The 26,735-nt window shown below is 38.6% G+C and overlaps 1 protein-coding gene across 1 annotated transcript in view; it reads right to left on the bottom strand.

The window, feature by feature from the left end:
- The window catches only part of LOC150088286 (cubilin-like), a 670,594-nt gene that overhangs the window by 453,633 nt on the left and 190,226 nt on the right, over nucleotides 1-26,735 (bottom strand). The window contains exon 7 of the mRNA XM_090370103.1: nucleotides 4,128-4,229. Within this exon, the coding sequence (XP_090226229.1) occupies nucleotides 4,128-4,229 (102 nt within the window). The remainder of the gene's footprint in view (nucleotides 1-4,127; nucleotides 4,230-26,735) is intronic.

The raw sequence follows: 26,735 nt of genomic DNA, 5'->3' as shown, positions 1-26,735 counted from the left end.
TCAGCAAATCAGAAATGACCCAGGAATGCCTGAGAGGATTTGCAACTCAATGCAGAGAAGACTACAAAGCTGCATATGGATGCAAGGACAGCATTCTGAACATCTTTTGTAACATCTGTAAAATCCTGTCGTGTTGAAAACAAAAATTAAAAATGTATTATCTTATGTTTAATAAAACCACCCTTAGCAAAGGATTCACAGCCTTTTGCTAAACTAGTGCTCCCATAGTCATGACAGATCTTAATAGAAAATGTGCATTATCTCGAAAATGGTTCATTTGCAACCCGATGTTGACTTTTTTGCTTATTTTAATTTGTACTTTTAACCTTTAAATTATTGACCATCATTTTGAAACACTTTGTATAAGTATTCATTGTAAAATTTTCTTAAAGTTTTTTTTCTGAATCTACCTTGTTTATTCTTGCCTGAAAAGAATAAGATGTTATTTACTATATATTAAAGTTAAAACTGAACACTTCTTACCATTAGCAGAAATGAATAATATACTGAGCAAAATTCTTTGTTTACTGCTGTAAATAATAATTATAAAAGAAGTTTAACTCAATAATCCTGCACAATTATGACAATGTTTCAAACCTGCCTTGGGATTCATTTCAGAGAATTCTAGGGAATTCTAAAACACTTCTATTCCACAGCTATACTTTAGGTGCCTAGCTGTAGAAATGTTACCTGTAATAGTATAGGTATTTAGTTGCAGAGCAGAAGTGTTTCAAACTCATCCATAACTTTAATCCATATTTTATTCCTCAAATACCTTGCAAGGAGGACAATAAATGTTCAGTCATCTTAAAAAAATTAGTTAAATAAATAAAAAAGTATGACTAAACTACTTCTGATGAACCAAGATATTTATTGAAATGTTACAATATAATTTGTCTATTATTTGAGACTTAAAAAGATCTCTTCATTGGACTGAAAAACTGTTTTTCTATATTCTTCCTGGGATGCAAAAAATTAACAAAAATAGGTCAAAAGTGATAGACCTAATGTTCTTGCTGCCTACAGAACTTATAGCCCTCTATCAGTTTTCACTGTTTATGTTAATTACACTAGTTTACAAATTTAAGTTTGTTCACTGGGGTTTAAATTTCAGTAGGTCCTACTGCCGAAATATGTTGCTGTGATTTCAAACATGACTTAGATTTTTTTTATATCACATCCAAATACATCACAGTTTAAGAAATAAAAAAGTATTGTTTTTTACGAAAGTATATAACTTTATTATATTTAGTAATGACAAATTGATAGGATTACATTTTCATATATCAAAAAATACTTAAATACTAACAAGTATTAATCAAAATTCTGAAACTTTCATTAATCAGACCTTCCTCTCTTTGTTTGAAAAGAACGTTTAATCATTTTTCTTTTATGTACAGTGCAAGGTTTCTCTCTTTTTTTTTTTAAACACCAGCAGTAGTCGGCCATCATGCTTGTATTCCACCTTCCCTGGTACCTCTGCTCCATTTCCTTTATGTCCTGATGGAATCTCTCCCCTTGTTCTTCGCTCATCTGTGCAAGATTTTTGGGGGAAAAATCAAGATGGGCATGCAAAAAGTGAATTTTGATGCTCATATTGCAACCTAAATTGCAAAGCTTTTCGAGTATATTTTGAACAATTTTCTCACAATCCTGTGATTTATGATTTCCTAGAAAGTTTTCCATTGCACTTTTAAAATCAATCCAGGCTTCCCTTTCAACATCAGTCATACTAGTTTCAAACTGACCATCTAAAACCAATTTTCTAATTTGGGGACCAATGAAGATAACCTCCTTAAGTTTTGCTTCAGATAAACCGGGAAATTTACTGCAAAGGTACTTAAAGCAATTGCCATCCTTATTCAATGCTTTAACAAATTGCTTCATTATGCTTAACTTGATATGCAGTGAGGGTAAAAGTATTTTATCTGGCTTCACCAAACTTTTGTGCACAATATTTTTTGACCCCGGTGTAAGATTGTGCCTCCGAGGCCATTGCTCCTTTGTCCAATGCAGCGCTTTAGCTCTGTTATCCCATTCACAAATAAAGCATGGAATTTTAGTGTACCCACCCTGTTGCCCCAACAACAAACATAAAACTTTTAAATACCCACATAGTTGCCATTTGTGATCTTGATATTTAATTTTCTCCAGAAGCAACTTTAAATTGTCATAAGGTTCTTTTAAGTAGACTGAATGAGCAACTGGCACAGATGTGTTCTTCTCTCCATTATACAAGAGAACACCTTTTAAACTAGTCTTAGAAGAGTGTATAAATAGTTCTCCATTCACTAAGAATATATGATGGAGCTCCTAAGGCACTTATTAAACCAGCGATATCACTGCAATATATGAGAGGACCTTCTTACGAAAAATACTGTATAAACTCCCTTTCACAATTTCTGTACCAGGAAAATGATGTACCTGGAGCAAGTAAGTTCTTTGCTTGAAGTCTGGATCCCAGAATTTCAGCAGCATACTTTGGAAGACCTAAGTCCCTTACTAAATCATTCAGTTTGATGCATGAATTGCTGTGGCATTAAAATATTTTCTGGTTGATAACATTCCTCTTCACTAACCTCTTTAGCTTCTGCTTCAGTGGAAGATGTGGACTCCAAAGTTTTCTGGTGGAGGTTTTACAGGCAGATCAGGTCCATGCAGAACCTGTCTTATGGCTGAGGGTAGATCTGGATATTTGATGTCCTTTTTTATTTTTTGAATTGTAACCTTTGACGTCACATACACAAAATTAACATTCGGCATGGCTTACTGGCTTGTGCCAGACCATAAGAATAGCAAATGGCAAGCACACCTTTTTTCCTTGACTCCATTTTCTAAGATGTTTCTAAGATTTCTAAAAGTATGCATACACATGTATGCATACTTTTAAAAATCTTATTTCACCTCTGCTTTACAGGAACAATACAACCACATATGTAACCAAATATGTCTGGACTGTTTATACACTTTCTGGTTGCCATACTAAAAGAAAACTAACACACAATGAGAGCTCACAATGGTTTTTACAGGAGTACTGTGACCGCATAAGAGATGTGCCACTTATATGGGCTCTGTGGTTGAGTGGAATGTACAAACAAGTGAGTGCATGCTCAGACAAGTTTAACCCATAACCACACACAGGAGTCTCCCAGACTCCACTCGGAAAATAAAATTCTGGGAATCACAGATGAGTCAGAAGAGCGGGGTGGGGGCCATCTACCTTCCTGGGTCAAGATTAGCTACCTTGCAGTGTGTGTGTGTGTAGTTACAGGTTAAACATGCACAATCTGTTGTATTTGAGGCAAATATTTGATACTGATTATGAATATAGGGATATAAAACTTGTAAACCATTGCAGAAACTATAGTTATGTACACACTTGCGTATAATACCTAGGTAATATTTTGTTAATGAATTGTGAAAAATCTTTACGTGATAGAAACAAACAGATTTCGGTTTAGTAATCAGTAAACATGCATAAATAACTGCCACATACTTTTACTCAAACCCCAGATACACTGTAAGCCAGTGTTATTATTTAATTTTTTATTTCTTGTAAGGATAATACAAAGAAGCATTTTTAATATAATGCTATTAATTTTTCTGCAATTTAAACGTTAAGTGCAAATTTCATTTGGTAAATTTTTAAATATTTAATATTAACAATGGTGCATTACTGATACAAGGCTAATTAAAGTTTTGTATGCGATAACAAATCAATATTGGCTTTTAATACTTCACTAATGAACTTCCTTAAACACTAACATAAAAATTTTGAAAACTTCTACAATCATACATTGATTATAAAATAAAAAGAACATAAATTTTCTTAAAAATTATGTTTATTTAACTTACATATTTCATAAACCAACTGTCATTCAATTACATTTTATAAGTTCAATCTATTATTATAAGTCTGAATGCAGTACCATTAAAGTCAAAAGAGAGATAACCTGATATACTGCTTAACTGAATTTTGAATTATTTTTAATTCACAGACTAACCAATTTTATTTGATAACCTGTGCTTAGCCAATATCATGAAACTGTATCTGTATATATATCTATTCCATGAGAATAGATTTCTGACCTATTTAACTGAGAGAATTTAAGCTTAAAATCACTTACTTCCCAAGAAGACAGACACTGGCATATGTAACCATTGTATGTATCAATACATGTCCCCCCATGGAGACATGGATTACTGCTGCATTCATTCTGATTAAGAAGCTGCAAGAATAAACAGTTAGGAAAACACTGAATGTTTTAAAATTACTTTCTGTTATATATTTTTTATTTATATATTTGCTATCCAAATGCTATGCAAATTCAATAAAAAAAATTATAAATTACACTAAAAAACTGTTTTCCCATTTTTTATATATATTTTTTTTACTTTATTAATCTTCACACTTCTTTATGCTTCTTGTACTATTACTACGAAATATTGCCATAATTACAATACACAGCATCTCTTGTGTTATCAAAAACTAGAATGTATTATGACACAGATTCTACCAATATTTGGAAGGTGGGATTATGATGGAACAACTACTCCAATAAACAACATGATAAAATCTGTATGGAAATTGGATCTAATCACTGCTGATCAATAGAAATATTACCAAGATGCAGTGTCCTGTTTGCTCTAAGGCCCAAAGGTAATGGGAGAAGACAACTACATAAGCCAATAGTATTATTTTTATGACCACAAAAATATTGAGAAAGGGCCAGAGACTACCTAAATTCAGCATTACTGCTGGACAGATTTGCTACAACTGTCTTCAACCTGAAATATTTATGAATCTGCACAACAAATAGCAACATTACTCATCATGAAAGGCAAGGTTCCTCTCCATTTGTCTCTCAAGAAACACAAGTAAATCTAAATATCTGTTACACTTGATATAAAGGACTATGTTGGGTTTTTTTAGTGGGCTATTTTCTATATTGCATATCCATTTTCAAATATTAACAGTACTTTATAATATTAACTCTGTATATCCAGTCAAAAATATTAATATTAAGTCCCTTCCCATATTTTCAGCATACTTCCCAATATTGTAGCCACCTGAGCAGGATCATCAACAGTTGAACCATCAATATCAATGGACCAATCTTATCCCCTTCCTTCTGAAGTTTATATAAGTAAAGAACTCTGCTGTTTTTCTTTGCATCCTTTGCCAAAGATTTCTTGTAATCTGCCTTTGCCTGCCTAATGTACTTTGTTACTTGATTACAAACCAGCTTATATCTGCCATAGGCTTCTGTGTCACGTATTAATTTATTATGTGCTCCATGCATTTTTCTCCTGTCACAGAGCTGGATACCATCATTGTTCTCTTTCTTGGTGATTCCTTTCTACTTCTGTCAATCTCTGTCTCTCTCTTTCTTTCTTTCTCTTCTCTCTCTCTCTCTCTCTCTCTCTCTCTCTCTCTCTCTCTCTCTCTCTCTCTCTCTCTCTCTCTCAGTGTAACTCAGGAATTTTTTTTGGCTGGTGCAGCAGAAGCCTCAGGCTTCCTTGCACCATATGGCTAATAATAATAGTAATAATGTCTCATTAGTTCATCTGACATCCATTTAGGCATCCTTGAACAATATTTATTAGTTGGTATAAAAAAGTCTAATACCTTCCAAGATTAATTCTATGAATGCTTCCAATTTAGAATTTGCTGTTGACATCGCCAGCTGTCATCATGAGGTCTCACTGTATAAAATTTAAAAACTGTCTCAGACCACCATAGTCACCTTTACAAAAGGAAAAACCCTTCCTTTATCCCTAATTGGCAGTTACATCTTTAAGTAAATCCCACATTAGTACATTGTGATCACTGCTGCCTAGTGGTTCCTTTATGTGCAGATTCTTAAGGCATGAATAATCACTGCCGATAATCAGATCAAGAGTATTAATCTTTCTGGTTGCCTCTCGCACATGCTGCTGTACAAAATAATCATCCAATAAATCCACAAAAGTCTTGCTAGTGTGCGAGTGACCAACCACAAGTTACAGTCAATAACTGGGAAGTTAAAATCCCCCATTGTAAGGCACTCTAACTTTGCCTTTAGCCAGATGGAAGTTGATATGTTAAATAAATTTAAGGAGGAACTGGACAAACATTTAGAGGGAATTGTTTTCTAATTTTTTTTTTTTTTTTTTTTTTTTTTTTTTTTTTGGCTGATGCTGCATAAGCTCAAAACACTTGCTTTCTTGCATCACATGCCACTACTACTACTACTCGGATTTCCTGTTTCACTATATTTCTCTATACAGTTTTTTGTTGTACTCATCAGGGTTATTAGGCTAAGAGCACAATCCTACTCTCATCTTTACTTTTCCCAGTGCTTATGTCACACTAAACTGACTCGACATTGCACACTCCAGCCAAGTCAACTGGATACACTACCATCGATTTTATGTTTTTCTTAACTAACAGCATACCTCTGCTCCCTACCAATCCTGTCTGTCCTTTCTGTACACATTGTGCCAGCGGCAACTGTTAATCTATTGGTCTGTGTATCCCCCCAAGTTACCAGTTTTTCGACCCACCTATCATTGCCTCAATAGCATCAGTAAATATTCTTGCACCCTTTCTATTTAAGTGTATCCCATCTTTGTAGAAGCAGTCTCTCTTGTTAACAAGCATAGACCAGGCTGAAAAAAATTTCTACCAGATGAGCCTTGCACAGTCTCTCCAGGGTCAAACTGATTGACAGGACTCTCATCATATACTCCCTCCTATTGTGTCTGGGCAGAATTACAGACACTTTCAAATTCACCCCTTACTCACAGCTTTTTCTCAACATTGATCTGTACTTGTTAAGTAATTCCACCATTCTCCTTAGGTTAGGCAAGTGAAAGCAGGTTACGCAAAGTCTTCTTTGCTCATTAAACACTAAAAGGAAGGAGATGAATGAATCAGATTGGATCATTAATATTGATGGTTCCACTCTTGATGATCATTAGAATTAGCATTAGTAGAGGCATATGATGCAAGAAAGCAAGCTCATACAGCATCAGCCAAAAAAAACGCTACCATTTCACCCCTCCGTTCGTTCCAAATACCTGCCCAGCTCAGCCTTAAATTTATTTAGGCTATCCACAACAAAGGATGGAAGTCTGTTCCACCAACCAACTACCCACTGGCAAAAGGCAAACTTTCGTGCATCTATCCTACATCTGTCTTTCCTCAATTTGAATTTATGCCCTCTCAGGTGATTATTCTGAGCAAGAGGGAGAATCCCATCAGAATTGAGCATGCTCAAACCATTCAAGGCTTTATACACCCCAATCAGATCACCTCACAGGTGCCTCGTCTCCGGACACTGTAATTTGCAAAACTTAAGCCTTTCTTCATAAGAGCATTGCTTTATTCCATTCACTAATCTTGTTGCCCTTCTCATGCTCAGGTAGGTGATAAATGAGTATTTTGTATCTACATTGAACATGACAAATTCTGTATGGAATTGGAGGACACAAGTTTATCAAAATCTAATAGGGAGCTAAATGATTTTGGAATAACTGAGAACAAAGTGGAGGAGAAATTGTTGAAGTTAAACACAACAAAGGCGCCTGGACTGGGAACTATCCAGTTATATTAAAGGAAGCAGCAAAGGAAGTAAGCAAACCCTTAAGCCATAATTATGAGTGCATCCTTGGATTCAGGGGAGGTCTCCAAAGACTGTAGACATGCAAATGTGTCCCCGGTTCACAAAGGGGTATCAAAGGGTGACATGAGGAATTACAGACCTGTTAGTTTAACTTCTGCTCTGAAGAAAATAATGGAGTCACTGGTTAAAGGAACATCGCAGGATCATCTAGACAAGACTGCAATTATGGTTCAGACACAGCATGGGTTTGTTAAGGGGAAGTCATGTCTGGCCAATTTGATTGGATATTATGATGTGGTTACAAAGGAGCTGAATGCAAAAAACAAATTTTATATCATATACTTGGATTTCAGGAAAGCTTTTGATACTATTGCAAATGGAAGACTGCTATACAAAGGAGCAGCATTAAGGGCAAGTTACTGCTATGGATGAAGGGATGGTTGAGTGGGAGAAGACAGAGTGTAGTGATCAGTGGATTATTGGACTCTTCATGAATTAATATTATTAGTGGAGTTTCCTAGAGTTTGGTGTTGGGCTCATTGTTGCTTTCTGTATTTATCAATGATATTGATGAAGGTATATCAGGCTTAATGTCCAAGTTTGCACATGATACGAAGGTTGGCAGGGATTTTAACTACTGTAATGATTGTACACTACTGCAACAGGATCTAGAAAATTTGGACAGATGGGCTGAGAAGTGGTAACTGAATTTTTACATTGACAAAAGCAAATTATCACAAACGGATACTAGTAATCCCAGAGTAATGTACAAACTGATTACGTTACTTACCAGGATAGTGGAGAATGAGCAAAATCTGGGGGAAGTCTGCAGTCAGATATGAAGTTTTCAGAGCAGTGCCAGAGCAATTCATGGGGCTTGTCAATGATATACATGAATTCTGCTAGTAGGGAAAGGAGGTGATTATCCCTTTGTATAAGGCAATGGTCAGGCCACTTCTTGAGTACTGCCTTCAGGTCTGGAGGCCTCATTTTAGGAAGGATGTAGAGCTGAAGAATGTGAAGAATGTGAAGGGCAATGAGAATGATGAGGGGAACGAAGGGTTGTTTTTACCAAGGAAGGCTCAAATTCGGAAAAACTGCAGCATCTGCAGACCAGACCCCTGCAAGGTTATCTCATTGAGGTTTATAAGGTTTTTGAATAGTTTGAGTAATCTCAATGCTGATGGAATTCTTCCTCTTCTCAGATTATACACTTCAGGTGGCATAAATTCAAACTGATGAAAAACAGTTGCAGAATAGATGTGTGGAAATTTGTCTTTAGCCAGCGGGTGGTTGATTTCTGTAACAAACTTCCATCCGTTGTTGTGGAAGTTGATAGCGTAAATAAATTCAAAGAAGAACTGGATAAACATTTGAAGCGAATGGATAGGTGAAATGGGAAGTGTTGGCTTTTTTCTTTCTTAGGCTGATGCTGTATAAGCTTGCTTTCTTGAATCATCTATTACTAATGCTAATTCTTGCAGCACTTCTATTTAAATGTATCCCATCCCTGTAGAAACAGGGATGGGATACAATTAACAAATAAGGCTACACTGTGAAAAATTCTACCCCGTGAATTTTTCTCAGCATGAGAAACAGAAGGGACTGCTGTTTCTAAGGGGACGGATTCATTATATGCAGTTATAGAGCCAAGCAAATCTGAAGAATGTAAACATGTTGTCTACATTCAAACTTTCTCCTATGATGTGTGTTAAGGTCAGAGGTTCCTGTAGCAGTGCCAAGAGATGAAAAGCTGCTTGTTGTGCCATCTGATGCATGGGATGGTCTAAAAGTTTGACTCTATTATGGGAGTTGAAATTAGGACATGCTGGAGTATCATCTTTTGTAAATGTGTTAGATGGACATATCCAATACATATTCTCATGAGAGTAACTTCTTATCTATTAGCTCAAAAACCTGACTTCCATACTTAAGTTTATGTTTTGTGTGGAACAATTTGTTATTCACATGATTCTGCCAATGTGTAGGCACTGATTTTTATATGCTTGTCTTATTACAGTTTTATAATCTATATATGGAACATGATGCAATAAAGAATTTGCAGTTGTTGAGTTTTTTGCACCTCTGTTAACACAGTCACTAGCTGGGATGTTGCATGCCTAGGATTTAAGCAAAAAAATAACTTTCTGTAAGTCGTAGCAGCTGTGTTTGAACAGTGATACAGATTTTTGATACAACGTTGGATGAGTAGTGGAAAATTTTCACTGAAGTGCACTAATGGGACTTTGTTTATCTGTGTATAAGATACAGTTCAGGAAAGGTATCTTCACAATGTGGTTCAGTGCAATAAACATAGCTATTAACTTGGCGGTGTAACAATTGCCTTCAACTGAGACCACTTTAGAGATTGTAAAATCAGGCAAAACTACAGCGGCCACTGTAGCCAAATGGTCAGGAGTGGGAGTGCAGTAGCACACACTCCTTGAGTAGACCGGGATTCAAGCCCATGACTGCAAAATACGGTCGATCTGCCAACCAGCACTGGACCAGCATGGCAGATTATGGTTCATTTCCCTCAACATGAATCGGTGAGGCTTCCATCCTGCAGTGGGTTGATAATGGCTGCAGTTTACCTTTTCTTTATTGCAGCACCCACCACAGTTATCTGTGTATATCTGTGACAAATAGAAGTACTGGGATGAACAAGCTTCATGTATCTGCTGACCACTTAGCTTAGTAAGATTGTTTTTGCTCCATTGATATAATTAATTACCATGGCAAACATATTCACAGTACCATGAATGTGTTTGCAATGGTAGCCTCATCACAGTAGCCTCTTGCAATACACTATCAAGATTCAATCTCCATTCTGATATAACATTTTGTAATCTTATTCTACTTGGTTTATTCATCCTAGGTTTATTTGTATATAGATTATCCCATTGTGGACTGAAAAGATATTGTCAGGTAGGGTGGTTTGGAAGACTTTTAATTTCTGCAGCATATACTAAGAGCACTTGTCTCTAGACTTAAAGGGGAGGTTAGCAGCCTTCTGCATATCTGCATATAATAAGAGCACTTGTCTCTAGAGGTAAAGGGGAGGTTAGCAGCCTTCTGCATATAAGCTCTTCACAGGTGATGTTCTGTAGACTCCTATGGCAATGCATTAAGCACTATTATGTATGCCGTCCAGCCATTACAAATTACTGGTTCTACTAAAGCTGTAGACAGATGGAACATATCCAGTCTAGATCTGATGGTATAAGTGTAACAGGGTGCAATGGTAAGTTCTCCATGTCATTAGAGATATAACTCTGAGAATGTTGAGATTTTTTTTAGATAGTGCAAAGATATTTCACATGCTCCAGAAAGTTACATATTTATACTATAATACAAATAATACTATTTGTAAAAAAGATGATCTCATTTTTTAATCTGATCTCAGATTCAGGATGGATTGTGTTTTCTGCAGAACTGAACTGCAGTTATTTTCCCTTTTGATGCAACCATTGTTCTTGGTCCATATTTATTGCTCCTTGCAGCTGTCACTCGATCATATGCATATTCTGCGAGGTAACCTGAAATAGCAAGGTCATCTGCATAGAGGTACATTAGCATTAGCATTAGTAGAGGCATATGATGCAAGAAAGCAAGCTTATATAGCATCAGTCAAAAAAAAAAAAAAAAAACACCTTCCCATTTCACCCATCCATTCACTTTAAATGTTTGTCTAATTCTGCCTTAAATTTATTTGTTTTAGACCTCCACTACAACAGATGCAAGTTTGTTCCAACTATCAACCACCCACTGGCTAAAGGCAAATTTCCACACATCTATTCTACAATTGTCTTTCCTCAATTTGAATTTATGCCTGTCAGGTGAGTCATCTGAGCAAGAGAAAGAATCCCATTAGCATTGAGCTTATTCAATCCATTCAAAGTCTTATACACCTCAATTAGATCACCTCGCAGGTGCCTAGTCTCCAGAAGCTGCAATTTGCAGAACATAAGCCTTTCTTGGTAACACCAACCGTTTGTTCTATTCACCAATCTCATTGCCCTTCTCTGTACGCATTCCAGCAACTCTACATCTTTCCTAAAATGAGACTTCCAGACCTGTATACAGTACTCAAGATGTAGCCTGACCATTGCTTTATACAAGTGGACAATCATCCCCTTATCCCTGCTAGAAGAATTCGTGTATATCATTGAAAAAACACCATGAGCTACTTTTGCAGCCTTTTTTGCACTCAGAAAATTTCATATCTGACTGCACAATTACCCCCAGGTCCTTTCCATTCTCCACTACCCTGACTCCAGTGCCACCCAGCTGGTACATTACTCTGGGGTTACTGCTACCCACATGCAGTACAGGTAGGTCCCGTTTTACAATGATCCACTTTACAACTGTTTCAAAATATTACCTAAAAAAATTGAAAAAATTTAAAATAACAAAAAAATCACAACTCAGTAACACATTGCAGCAACACCTGTGAGTCTAAACACGCACTAGGCATTTCTTTTGTTTTTTGTGGTGCATTGTGGGTGGAATGATAGTGATACCAAGATTGTTTACGTTCAGTGCGTCATGTTAGTTTCGGTGTGAATTTTCCCTTGATTGCTAATGGGCTACAAAGTATTATTATAGTGCTATTTCTCATTAATAATAATTTTTGTGTAATCATGAGCACCTAGCATAGGGTAGTGTCTGTGCCGGGGGGGAGGGCAAAAAAAGAGTGTAAAACACTAGCAATTAAGGAGAAAACAGATGTAATTCATCGCTTGGAGTCTGGTGAGTGTTGGTCGGATGTGTGAAAGCAGGTGAGTTTAGTGCCTTCTCTGTATCAATGATTATGAACAATGTTGATAAAATAAAACACACACACACACACAGGGATAACAAGTGTGTCATCCTCCAGAACAACTTAGCATTAGCATTAGCATTAGCATTAGCAGAGGCATATGATGCAAGAAAGCAAGCTTATTCAGCATCAGCCAAAAAAAAAAAAAAAACACACCACTCCCATTTCACCCCTCCGTTCGTTCGAAATACCTGTCCAGTTGAGCTTTAAATTTGTTTAGGCTATCAACTTCAACAACAAGTGATGGAAGTCGGTTCCACCAACCAACCACCCGCTGGCCAAAGGCAAATTTCCGCACATCTATCCGACATCCGTCCTTCCTCAATTTGAATTTATGCCCTCTGAGGTGATTATTCTGAGAAAGATGAAGAATCCCATTGGCATTGAGCATGCTCAAACCATTCAAAGCCTTATACACCTCTATCAGATCACCTCGCCGGTGCCTAGTCTCCAGACTCTGTAATTTGCAAAACTTAAGCCTTTCTTCGTAAGAGCAACCCTTTGTTCCATTTACTAATCTTGTTGCCCTTCTCTGTACCCGTTCCAGCAGCTCTACATCCTTCTTGAAATGAGGCCTCCAGACCTGTATACAGTACTCAAGATGTGGCCTTACCATTGCCTTATACAAGGGAATAATCACCTCCTTATCCCTGCTAGAAAAATTCCTGTATATCATTGACAAGACACCATGCGCTACTCTTGCAGCTCGTCTGCACTGCTCAGAGAACTTCATATCTGCCTGCACAATTACCCCCAGGTCCTTTTCATTCTCCACCACTGTCAGTGTAGTACCGCAGAGTTGATACGTTGCTCTGGGGTTACTGTTTCCCATATGCAGCACTTTACATTTGTCGATGTTAAACCTCATTTGCCACCTCTCAGCCCATCTGTTCAACCTTTCCAGATCCTGTTGCAGCAGCATAGCGTCAGTATTGTCCTTAACGACCCTGCCAACCTTTGTATCATCTGCAAACTTGGACATTAAACTTGATATCCCATCATCAATATCATTCATAAACACCGAAAACAACAACGGACCCAACACTGAACCTTGAGGAACTCCACTAATAACATTAGTCCACGTTGAGCAGTGTCCATTGATTACCACTCTCTGTCTTCTGCCACTCAACCATCCCCTTATCCATAGCAGCAATTTGCCTCCAATGCCACACTGCTCCAATTTGTGCAGCAGTCTTCCATGTGCAACAGTATCAAAAGCCTTTCTAAGATCCAAATATATAATATCAAAGTTATTCCCTGCATCCAGTTCTTTTGTGACTACATCATAGTATCCAATCAAATTGGTCAGGCAAGACCTGCCCTTAACAAAACCATGCTGCGTCTGAGCTATAACTGAATTCTTGTCTAGATGATCCTGCAGTGCTTCTTTAACCAGTGCCTCCATTAATTTACCTGGAACAGAAGTTAAACTAACAGGTCTATAATTACTTGTGTCAGCCTTTGATCCTCCTTTGTGAATTGGGGTTACATTTGCACATCTCCAGTCTATGGGCACCTCCCCTGAGTCCAAAGAAGCTCTCATAATTATGGCTAGGGGTTTGCATACTTCCTTTGCTGCCTCCTTTAATATAACTGGATAGATCCCATCCACCCCAGGTGCCTTTTTTATGTTTATCCTCAACAATATCTCCTCCACTTTCCTCTCAGTTATTACAAAATCATCCAGCTCACTGCCAATGTTTACTTTACCTACATCATTCTCCTTCCTGAATAACTCCTCATGCGTGAATGTAGATGCAAAATACTCGTTTAGATTGTTAGCCACCTGAGCAGGATCCTCAACTGTTGAACCATCAATATCCAGTGGACCAATCTGATTCATCCCTTTCCTTTTCGAGTTCAAGTATGTAAAAAACTCTTTTCTGTTTTTCTTTGCATCCTTTGCCAAGGATTTTTCATAGTCTGCCTTTGCCTGCCTAATCTCCTTTGTGACTTGGTTACAGACCAACTTATATCTATCATAGGCTTCCATGTCACCCATTAATTTGTAAGTATCCCATGCATTTTTCTTCTCTGCCACATGTCTCATTAGTTCATCTGACAACCATTTAGGCCTAAACCTCGAACAATATTTCTTAGTTGGTATGTAAAGCCTGGTAGCCTCCAAGATTAGTTCCTTGAATGCTTCCCATTTTGAGTTTGCTGTTGGTAACATCATCAGTTGGTCCCACTGTATAGAATTTAAATACTGTCTCAGACCATCGTAGTCGCCTTTACGAAAACAAAAACCCTTCCCTTTACCTCTGATGGTAGTTACCTCCTTGAGTAAATCCCACTTCAACACACTGTGATCACTGCCACCTAGTGGTTCATTTATCTGCAGGTTCTTAATGCATGAAGAATCACTACTGATAATCAGATCAAGAGTATTGCTCCCTCTTGTTGCCTCACGAACATGCTGATGTAGAAAACAATCATCCAATAAATCCACAAAAGCCTTGCTAGTGTGCGAGTGACCAACCCACAAATTCCAGTCAATATCTGGGAAATTAAAGTCCCCCATTATAAGACTCTCAGATTTACTGGCCCACTCTATTTCTCTGTACAATATCTTATTATACTCATCAGAGTCATTAGGCCTATAGCACACTCCTACTCTCAATTTTGATTTCCCTATGCTTATGTCGCACCAAACTGACTCGACACTGCCCTGTCCATCGATGTCGACTGGCTTCACTTCCTTGGACTTTATGTGTTTCTTAATTAATAGCATAACCCCTCCTCCCCTCCTGTCCTGTCTATCCTTTCTATACACATTGTATTCCCCAAATTCCAGTTCCGCATTACTTATATCTGTGTGACACCACGTCTCTGATATCCCACACAGTGAGAACTTATTCACACAGTGAGACAATGGAAAAAATGGAGAAATTGTGAGTGTTGTGAGTTGATGACATGAACCAAAATAACGTTCCAGTTATTTTGGTTCATGGAGAAATTGCGAGTGTTGTGGGTTGACTACATGAACACCAAAATAACGTTCTTGTTATTTTGGTTGATGAAATATGTGAGGTGCCTGGTAGCACTGAAACATTTATGGCCAGCAAAGGGTGGTTTCATCAGTTTAAAAACCATTCTAAAATTCACAATGTGAAAATGTCTGGTGAGGCTGCTGACATTGCAGTGGCAGAAAAGTATTCTTCCAAATTTAAACGCTTAATAGACAAAGGCAACTACCACCCTGATTTAGTTTTTAATGTGGATGAAATGGGAGCCTGTAAGGAGAGGTCTTCCCCTGGTTTCAAAATTGCAAAAGATCGGTTGACATTGCTTCTGGATGGCAATGCATTGGGAACATTTAAACTCAAACCAATGTTGTGTACCATTCAGAGATGCCTTGTTTAATGAAAGGCATGGTGGAGACACGACTCGCTGTGTTTTGGCACTCTTAACAAAAAGGCATGGGTGACTCAGACAATTTTTAGTGAATTGTACGCCTCGTACTTTTGTCCAGAGGTTACTAATTTATGTGCAGCAAATGACCTGCCTCCCAAAGTCATGTTGGTGCTGGACAATGCCACAGGGTGCCCAGCCAACCTCCAAGAAATCCACAATGACCATTTGGAAGTTGAGGTTGTGTATTTGCCTCCCAACACAACTTCACTTTTGCAATCAATGGACTAGGGTGTAATTGCAACCTTTAAGGCATACGACTTTCAAAGGGATTGTTGAGGCTGTAGAGTCTGATATAACTATGAGGGACTACTGGAAGTTGTATAACATCCTGAATGCCATCACAAACATTGATACCTGGGAAAATTTTGGGAATTTTGAAACCTATCTCATTCAATTACATTATAAAAATTGGTCTTGTTTTATGACTTTTCATTTTACGACCCTGTTTTGCTGGAACCTAACCCTGTCATAAAACAGGTCCTACCTGCACTTTACATTTGACAAAACTTCAGAAGCCACCTCTCAGCCTATCTGCTCAAATTTTCCAGATCCTGTTGCAGTAGCATACTATCATTCCTGTCTTTAACAACACTGCCAACCTTCATATCATCCTCAAACTTAGACATTAAACCCTGATATACCTTCATCAATATCATTGATAAATACCGAAAACAACAATGGGCCCAACACGAACCCTGGGGAACTCCACTAATAACATTACTCCATGAAGAGCAATGTCCATTGATAACCACTCTCTGTCTTCTCCCACTCAACCATCCTTTTATCAATTGTAGAAACTTGCCCTTAATGCCATACTGTGCCAATTTGTACAGTAGTCTTCCATCTGCCATAGTATCTAAGTATATGATATCAAAATTATTCTTTGCATCCGGTTCCTTTGTGACCGCCTCATAGTATCCAATCAAATTTGTCAGACAAGACTTCCCCTTAGCAAACCCATGATGTGTCTGAACTATAACTGCAGTCTTGTCTAGATGATCCTGCATCACTTCCTTAACCAGTGACTCCATTATTTTCCCTGGAACAGAAGTTAGACTAACAGGTCTGTAATTACCTGTGGCATACTTTGATCTCCCTTTGTGAATTGATGACATATTAGCACGTCTCCAATCCATGGGGACTATGCCTGAGTCCAAGGAAGCTTTCATAATTATAGATGAGGGCTATGGCTTACTCCCTTATGGCTATGGCTTACTTCCTTTGCTGCCTCCTTTAATATAACTAGATAGATTCCATCCAACCCAGGTGCCTTCCTTATGTTTAACTTCAACAATTTGTCCTACACTTTGGTCTCAGTTATTACAAAATCACTTAACTCCCTGTTAGAGTATGATAAACTTCTGACAATCCCCTCCTTGAATAACTCGTAATGTGTGAATAGTTGTAAAATACTCATTCAGTTTATCATGCTCAGCTACCTGAGCATGATCATCAATAGTCAAACCATCTATGTTAAATGGACCAATCTGATTCATCCCTTTCCTTCTGAAGTTTACATAAGTAAAGAACTCTTTGCTGTTTTTCTTTGTAATCTTTGAAAAAATATCCCATGCATCCCATACATTTTTCTTCTCTGCCACGAGCCTCATAAACCCATCTGACATCCATTTAGGCCTAAACTTTGAACAGTATTTCCTAGTTGGTATGAAGAGCCTAGTACCCTCCAAGATTAACTCCCTGCAGGATTCCAATTTAGAATTCACTGTTTGTATTCATCAGTCGATCCCACTGTATAGAATTTAAAACTGCCTGAGACCACTGCAGTCACCTTTACGAAATCAAAAACCCTTCTCTTTACCCATGATGGTAGTTACATCTTTAAGTAAATCCCACATAAGTACACTATGATCACTGCCCCCTAGTGGTTCCTTTATCTGCAGATTCTTAATGCATGAAGAATCACTGCTGATAATCAAATCAAGAGTATTACCCCTCTGGTTGCCTTCCAACATGTTGCTGTAGAAAACTTGTTATTCAATAAATCCACAAAAGGTGCGAGTCAAAAAAATCCCAAGTTTTCAGTCAATATATGGAAAGTTAAAATCCCCATTACAAGACATTCTGATTTTCTGGCACACTCTTTTTCACTGTACAATTGCTCATTATACTGATCAGATTTATTAGGCCAATAACAGACACCTACTCTCATTTTCCCTTTCCCATTGCATTGTTCACCAATGTGAATTGGATAAATTTCCTTAGATTTTATGTGTTTCCTAACTAACAGCATAACCCCTCCTCTTCCCTTCCTGTCTTGTCTATCTTTTCTGTACACCTTTTACTCCACAAATTCCAATTCTGCACTGCTTATATCCATGTAGCACGATGTCTCTGATATCCCAACAATATCTGCTTTTGATGTCTTGCTGAGCACTTCAAATTCATCAAATTTATTTACTGTACTCCTAGCACTGGTGCACATGCAAGTAAACAAACACCAATTCTTATTCTTAGTTACCATAACACTACTAATGTGTTTACTTGTTCCATGATAACTCCCAGAAGTCCTTGAAATCCCCAGTACCTCGCTTTACTGGCTGCTGCACATTCCAATAGAAGCAGTGCAAGAATCACTATCACCTCTGTCCGTAGCTACTGTGAATCTTCCCAAGCTAGCAGTTTTCCGACCCAACTATCATTGCCTCAATAGCATCAGCAAATATTCTTGCACCCTTTCTATTTAAGTGTATCCCATCCCTGTAGAAACATTCTCTCCTGTTAATAAGGACAGACCACACTGAGAAAAATTCTACCCCATGAGCCTTGCAAAATCTCTCCAGGGCCAAATTCATTGCCAAGGTTCTCATCATATACTCCCTTTTATCATGTCTGGACATAATGACAGACACTTTCAAATTTAACCCTAACTTGCGACTTTTTTTCAACATTGACCTGTACTTGTTAAATGAGTCCGCAGATCTCCTAATATTAATGTTATTAGTGCCAACGTGTACAACAATAGCACCCTTTGTGCCCTTAAAAGATGATATCTGCTCTACAACATCATCAACTTTTGCCCCTGGCAGACATACCCTGGAGCTATTCCACCTATCCTTTTTTGCATAATATATTTCCTGTCTCCCTGACAATAGAGTCACTGACAATAACTAGCTCCTAATGGACCAGCAAATTCTGCCCTGAAGGTTTCTGCTGTGTTGCCTAAGGATCAAGTGCAAGCTCTGGCATTCGTGTGGGCAACTTGATGGGTATCCCAATTTAAGTCCTTCGAGGGGATCTACCACGTCCTTCAAGCTCTCATAAAGGCCCATAACAACGCTGAGTTGGTACCTAACTTCTTCACATTGCTTACATCGAGCACACACAAAGATTTTTTGGTTTTTTAGGAGCATTAGCAACCAAGGCCATATTGCACCGGGATATGTGGTGGTCATTCCCTGACCTTTCTGCATCCTCTGTATTTGGTGGTGACAGGCTTGAACCCCAGTCTAATCAAGAAGCATGTGCTACGCACTGCTGCTCCTTCCCACCTGGCTACAAAGGCGCCTATACACAAAGATATCACCCTTGGCAACATCATGTCCCATCCTAGAAAGGTCTGCAAACATTACTTCTACTTTTTAGAAAGAGTAGAAGAAATTGCAATGGGACAATAATTGGATGTGAGGGATTTGTCATTCTTTTTTGGAACTGGCTGGATATGAGCAAATTTCAAAACAGAAGGAAAAACTTCTTTGCTGCCTTTTTACACTTTCTTATTCCAAAGGTGTTTTTCCTTCTGTAAGTTTCTGAGGATCAAGTTTCATTGAAATCATTCTGACATCCTTTTAATGGAAGACCACAGAAGGCATTGAATGGAGCATGTTGGGAATGGTGGAAGGTGTTTTACCAAGATCATTAATATATGAGTTGGAAGAAAAATGGGATGCTAGCAGGTCAGTTTTATCCTTGGCTAAAGTAACAACAGAACCATCTGGTTTTGACAGAGATGGGAGCAGAGATGAGCAAAAGTTGTGGCCAATAGCTTTGGCAAGATACCAGAATACTCATTTACCATTAGGGCAAGAAGCAAGTTTTCTACTCTTACCCTGTTCAAAATCTACTTTGGACTGGTTAATAACTGCTTTACAATCGTTGGAAGCTTTGGTGTAAGCAGAAAATGAAATTGAAGAATTGGAAACAAATCAATTACAATATGCAACATTCTTCTCTTTATTGGAAAACCAAGGTTTAGATAAAGGATGAGATTTTAAAGTGGAGTGTGGGTTAAAAGATTCCATTCCTACAAGAATAATTTCACTGAAACAATCTGAGCAAACGTTGACATCAGATGTTTTGATACCGTAATCCGACTGAGGGAAAGAAAAGAAATCTCGCAGGTTATCCCTTTTTTTCAAACTTGTAATGCCAAACAACATGAGGCTGGGAATGGCAGTGAGAGAAAGGCTCCACTGGAGAAGAGAAAATTACCAAGTTGTGATCTGAGGAGCCTAAAGGACCACTCACTTTGACTGTGTATTTAGAAGGGTTGTTTGTGAGAAAAAAAGTATGGTTAGGATTGTTCAGTATTCTGGTAGGTAAATCAACAATCTGTGCAAGGTAGTAGTAGTAGTAGTGGCATGTAATGCAAGAAATCAAATGTATGAGCTTATGCAGCATCAGCCAAAAAAAAAAAAAAAAAAGAGGTCATTAGTAATTGCAAAAGTCTCAGCACCTCAAACAGCTGGGTCGGTGTGACTAGAGAATGGAAGCCAACTGCAGTTGTGAACATTAAATCACCAAGGAAAATTACCTCACTGTTAGGAAAGTTGGACTGGAGAAAGTCAAGTTTCAAAGAGAGGAAGTCAAAGAGCTCCAAGTGATTAGTGGAGTTGGGAGAATGGTCGAGACAACAGATGAATTTGACAGAATGAAGTAGAGAGATTTTAACCTAGAGAAGATTGAAAAGAGGAGATTCCAAATTACCAAATCTCTGACAAGGAATATCGGAATGGACATATGCACAAATACCATCTTTGAGGCAAAAGGAATCGTACAGCAAATAATTTGGGCAACTGAGATGAGCAGTAGTTGAATCAAACGATAACTGAGATTCTGTCAGAAAAAATTACATGGGGTTTAGCAGACTGCAAGTGGAAATGGACATTGTTGAGATTAGAAATGAGACCACATATATTTGTGAAATGAACTAGGAAGTGTTTGGGAGGTTTAGATCTTTTTGCAGATAAGCTTACTCTATTAGTTTGACAATACATGGTGTATTCAATAGTAAGAAAAAGTGGGGGGTGGGAATGCTGTATGAAGAAATTAAATTTCTGGATATGGCATATTCGTGGCAAGAATATACCCAGATCCTTGACAATGCCCACCCCCCCACATACACACTCCTCGGACTTCCTCCAGTTACTATCTGTGCAGAGTAGAGGTAGCAAGCTCCAGAAGCCTCCTAGAGAATTACCAATAGGTTCGGTCCGGTGTACTAACTAGTGGCTGGCCCTGGAACATTGTTTTTGAGCTGTACTCTCAAAATGTAAGGAAGATTGGATCTCACCATGGTGTCCATCATAACCTCAAAAGTCATCAGTCATACTGTATGATGGAAGAGATGGGGAAAGGTTGACCAGAACTTAAATTTGGCGACTAAACATGGGCTCCACCATTTCAAGCTTCAAATAAGCAAAGTGGCGGTGTTGCACCCATTGATGAGAGTCATCTACCATTATTGCCTGGTAACTACATAGTATTGCCTGGTAACACAGAGCGGCAGCGTTCCTCCCTGTGGTGTGGGTGCCACACCTCTACCTCTGCTTACATTGGTTCACACCTGGGTGGTCACCCACAGTATGCTTGCACATGGGAGTTAAACCCAGGATTACTAACAGTCCCACCATCGTAAATGTGCAGGCGTGAAGGTGCAAGCTTGGTGAATTGCGATGCAAACTGCAACTGTTTACAGATGCATCTGCAGAGGAATGCGTTTTGAGGGAACCTTGGCATCAACCAAAATGGCTACTCCTCCAAGAGCACCACCAGAGGTGACTCGATCTTGCCTGTATACATTGTAACCTTTCATATTTCACCTATGCAGCATAAATGTTGCTTTGATACCAGTTTCCATAAACACCATATATTCAAATTTGTTATGCCCAAATTTATCATTACATATTATAAAAATGATGCAAGAAAACAGATATCCAAAGGTTATCCTGGAATGGATACCTCCTGGAAGAAGGAGAAGAGGAAGACCTAGGAGGACATGGATGGATGGAATACGGGAGTACATGACAGCCCGAGGCTTAACCAACCAAGACACCCAGAACCGCACTTTATGGCAGGAAAAAATTCCTAACAAGAAATAACTTGTAAATGGAAACACTCCTCTTAAAGAAGAAGATATTATAAAATTACATTACTTCTCTCTCTCTCTCTCTCTCTCTCTCTCTCTCACACACACACACACACACACACACACACACACACACACACACACACACACACACACACACACACACACACACACACACACACACACACACACACACACTATCTATACTTATGTCCATAATCTCCTTTTTGCAGTTAACGGCTTGCCATTATTGCTTTTATATTTAATATTTCTCTGTGCTGGTCTACCAAATTTATATAGTGCACATTTCATATTTTCACATACAGACTCTCTCATATATTACTTTTCACTCCATAGTCAATGTAATGTTTCGGTGATCCATTTTCTTGTGTCAATTCAAGTTATATTTCAATACAGTACATTTCAAGCAGAAGAATTGCACACAGACCGGGTCTATAAATAAGCACATGGACCAAATAACTACACACTGCTGCTCATCCTGTGGCCGGAAAATTCAAACTTTTGTCTTAATATGGCAATAAAAATTTTTCTGAAGAGGGTGCCGCCAACAGAACTGCCTCTCACCTCCACAAGGGAGCAGAGAAACCAAAATATAAGAATAAAATGTATACACGCACACACACACCTCCTTCAAGGAATTTTATAAGACAATTAGTATAATTTTGATATCAGATTACTTTTAACTTGCACCTTCATGATGGTGGGACTGTTAGTAATTCTGGGTATAACCTCCATGCACAAGTACATGGTGGGTGACCATCCAGGTGCGAACCAACGTAACCAGGGGTCGAGGTGTGGCGCCCACACCACATGGAGGAACACCGCCCCTCTATGTCACCAGGCAGTACTAGGTGGTAGATGACTCTCATCAACCAATGCAATACCACCACTTTGCTTATTGGAGGCTTGAAGTGGTGGAACCCATGTTTAGTCTCTAGAGCTAAGTTCCGGTCAACCCTTCCCTATCTCTTCCATCATGCAGTATGATTGATGACTTTTGAGGTTATGATGAACATCGTGGTGAGATCCAATATTCCTTACATTTCGAGGGTACAACTCTAAAACGGTGTTTGCGGCCGGCCGCTAGTTAGTACACCGGACTGAACCTATTGATAACTCTCTAGGAAGCTTCCGGATCAGCTAGTGTATAATCTTGCTACCTCTACTCTGCCAGATAGTGACTGGTGGGAGTCCGAGTAGTGTGTATGCGGGGAGCATTGTCAAGGCCACGTTATGTCAAGGATTTGGGTATATTCTTACCACGTGTATGCCATATCCAAAAATTCCATTACTTCATACAGCATGCCCCACCCACTTTTTCTTACTATTGAATACACCATGAATTGTCAAACTAATAGAGCAAGCTTATCTGCAAAAAGATCTAAACCTCCCAAACACTTCCTAGTTCATTATACAAATATATGTGGTCTCAGTTCTAATTTTAAACGATGTCCATTTCCACTTGCAGTCTGCCAACCCCCATGTACTTTTTCTGACAGAATCTCAGTTATCTGTTGATTCAACTACTGCTCATCTCAGATGCCCAAATTATTTGCTGTATGATTCTTTTCGCCACAAAGGTGGTACTTGTGCATATGTCCGTTCTGATATTCCCTGTCAGAAACTTGGCAATTTGGAATCTCCTCTCTTTGATCTTCTCTGGCTTAAAATCTCTCTACCACATTGTGTCAAATTCATTTCTTGTCTCTACCGTTCTCCCAACTCCACAAATCACTTGGAGCTCTTTGACTTCCTCTTTTTGCAACTTGACTTTCTCCAGTCCAACTTTCCTAACAGTGAGGTAATTTTCCTTGGTGATTTTAATGTCCACAACTCCAGCTGGTTTCCGTTTTCTAGTCACACCGACCCAGCTGGTTGAGATACTGAGGCTTTTGAATTACTAATGATCTTGCACAGATTGTTTAGTTACCTACAAGAATATCGGACAATCCTAATCATACAGTCAATACTCTTGATCTTTTTCTCACAAACAACCCTTCTAAGTACACGGTCGAAGTGAGAGGTCCTTTAGGCACTTCAGATCACAACTTGGTGATTGTCTCTTCTCCAATGGAACCTTTATCTCATGGCTATTCCCAACCTCGTGTTGTTCAGCATTACAAGAATGCAAAATGGGATGACCTGCAAGACTTCTTTTCTTCTTTTCCTTGGTCGGATTACTGTTTTAAAAGTTCTGATGTCAACGTTTTCTCGATCGTGTCAGTGAAATTATTCTTGCAGGAATGGAATCCTTTATCCCACACTCCACTTTAAAATCTCGTCTTTTATCTAAACCTTGGTTTTCCAATAAATGTGCTAAGGCTGTTCAAGAGAAGAATGTTGCATATCGTAATTGGCTTGTTTCTAATTCTTCAGTTTCATTTTCTGCCTACACCAAAGCTCGCAACAATTGTAAAGCAGTTATTAACCAGTCCAAACTAGAGTTTGAACAGGCTAAGAGTAGAAAACTTGCTTCTTGCCCTAATGGTAGCCGAGCATTCTGGTCTCTTGCCAAAGCTATTGGCCACAAATTTTGCCCATCTCTGCTCCCACCTCTGTCCAAACTAGATGGTTCTCTTGTCACTTCAGCCAAGGATAAAGCTGACCTGCTAGCATCCCATTTTTCTTTCAACTCATGCATTAATGATCTTGGTAAAACACATCCCACTATGCCTAACACACTCCATTCAATGCATCCTGTGGTCTTCCGTCAAAACGATGTCAGAAGGATTTTGACTAATCGTGATGCTAAGAAAGCTCCAGGTCCCAATGGTATTTCTCCACTTGTTCTTAAAACCTGTGCTCATGAACTTACTCCTATTCTTTCCCGCCTTTTTTCACTTTCTTATTCCAAAGGTGTTTTTCCTTCTGCTTGGTAATTTGCTCATATCCAACCAGTTCCTAAAAAAGGCTGACAAATCCCTCCCATTCAATTATCGTCCCATTGCAATTTCTTCTATTCTTTCTAAAAGTAATGGAGAAATCAATTAACCGCCAAATTTTAAACTACCTAGAAACCTTCCATCTGATCAATGATCGCCAGTATGGATTCTGTCAGTGTCGATCCACTGGTGATATTTTGGCTTATGTTACCCATTTATGGACTAATTCAATGGAAAGTTTCGGTGAAACACAAGTAGTTGCTCTTGACATCTCAAAGGCTTTCGATCGTGTTTGGCATAAAGTTCTTCTAAACAAGTTTCCATCTTATGGTTTGCCAACTGTTTTTAGTAATTGGTTATCCAGTTTTCTCTCTGATCGCTCACTGAGGGTGATGGTTGTTGTTGTTGTTATTTGGTTTTTAGTAGCATTAGCAACTAAGGCCATATTGCTCCGGGATATGCGGTGGTCATTCTCTGACCTTTCCGCATCCTCCATATTTGGTGGTGACGCGCTCGAACCCCGGTCTAATCAAGAAGCGTGTGCTACACACTGCTGCTCCTTCCCAACTGGCTACGGAGGCGCCGAGGGTGATGGTAGATGGCTCTCTGTCTTCTAACTTCTCCACTAATGCCGATGTCCCCCAAGGTTCAGTTCTTTCCCCCACTCTTTTCCTCTTGTATATTAATGACCTTCTTCCATTGACTGGAAATCCTATCCATAGTTTTGCCGATGACAGCACATTGCATTCAACTTTCCATTTTGAGAAACCTTGTCCTGCTCAATCAGCTTCAACTTCACGAATATCTGCTACCAATTCCTTAAATGCCTATCTTCAGGTAATTCTCCAGTGGGGCAAAGACAACTTAGTTGATTTGAACCCTTCTAAAACTCAGTCTTGTCTTATATCTCACAAAAAGGATTCTTCTGCTCCTATGCTTATCTTCAGTGACACTCCAATTTCTAGGCAAAATGATATATATCTCTTTTGGGGATTACCCTGATTTCTAATCTCTCTTGGAACAAGCACATTACAAATATTGCTTCCTCTGCATCTAAAAAACTTGGTTTTCTCTTTCGCTCTCGGCGTTACTTTTCTTCCAAACAGCTGCTCACTCTGTATAAATCGCAAATCCGCCCTGCCATGGAATATTGTTCCCACATCTGGGGGTGGTGCCCCCAAAACCTCTCTCAGGCTTCTTGATTCCATACAGAAGAAGGCAGTTAGGTTAATTAATGACTCATCTCTAACAGAGTCTGCACTCGCTGTCTCATAGACGTACTGTTTCTGCTGCATGCCTCTTCTACAAATACTTCCATGGGCATTGTTCTTCTGAATTAGCTTCTATATTTCCTGCTCTCTCTTTCAAAACAGTCCGAACACGTGCCGCCACCAGCCAACATCCATTTACTGTCCAACTGCAAACTCACAGAACCAACTTTTCATCTTCCTCGTTTATTCATTCAACTGCCGTTTTCTGGAAGAACCTTCCTTCCTACGTATTTTCGAAAATTACAGTCTACAGAAGTTCAAGTCCAATGTCAACAAATATCTTGTTTCGTCTTCTCAAACCTCCATCCCAAGCACGGTACTAAGTACTATAGGTTCTAACACCTCTCGTGTTTGGGGTTTACATAACAAAAATAAAAAAAATAAAAAATA

The sequence above is a fragment of the Mastigoproctus giganteus genome, chromosome 3, assembly GCF_048544385.1.
Source record: "Mastigoproctus giganteus isolate SK-2022 chromosome 3, ASM4854438v1, whole genome shotgun sequence".
Classification (NCBI taxonomy): Eukaryota; Metazoa; Arthropoda; class Arachnida; order Uropygi; family Thelyphonidae; genus Mastigoproctus; species Mastigoproctus giganteus.
This window is presented reverse-complemented; position numbering and strand designations above follow the sequence as displayed.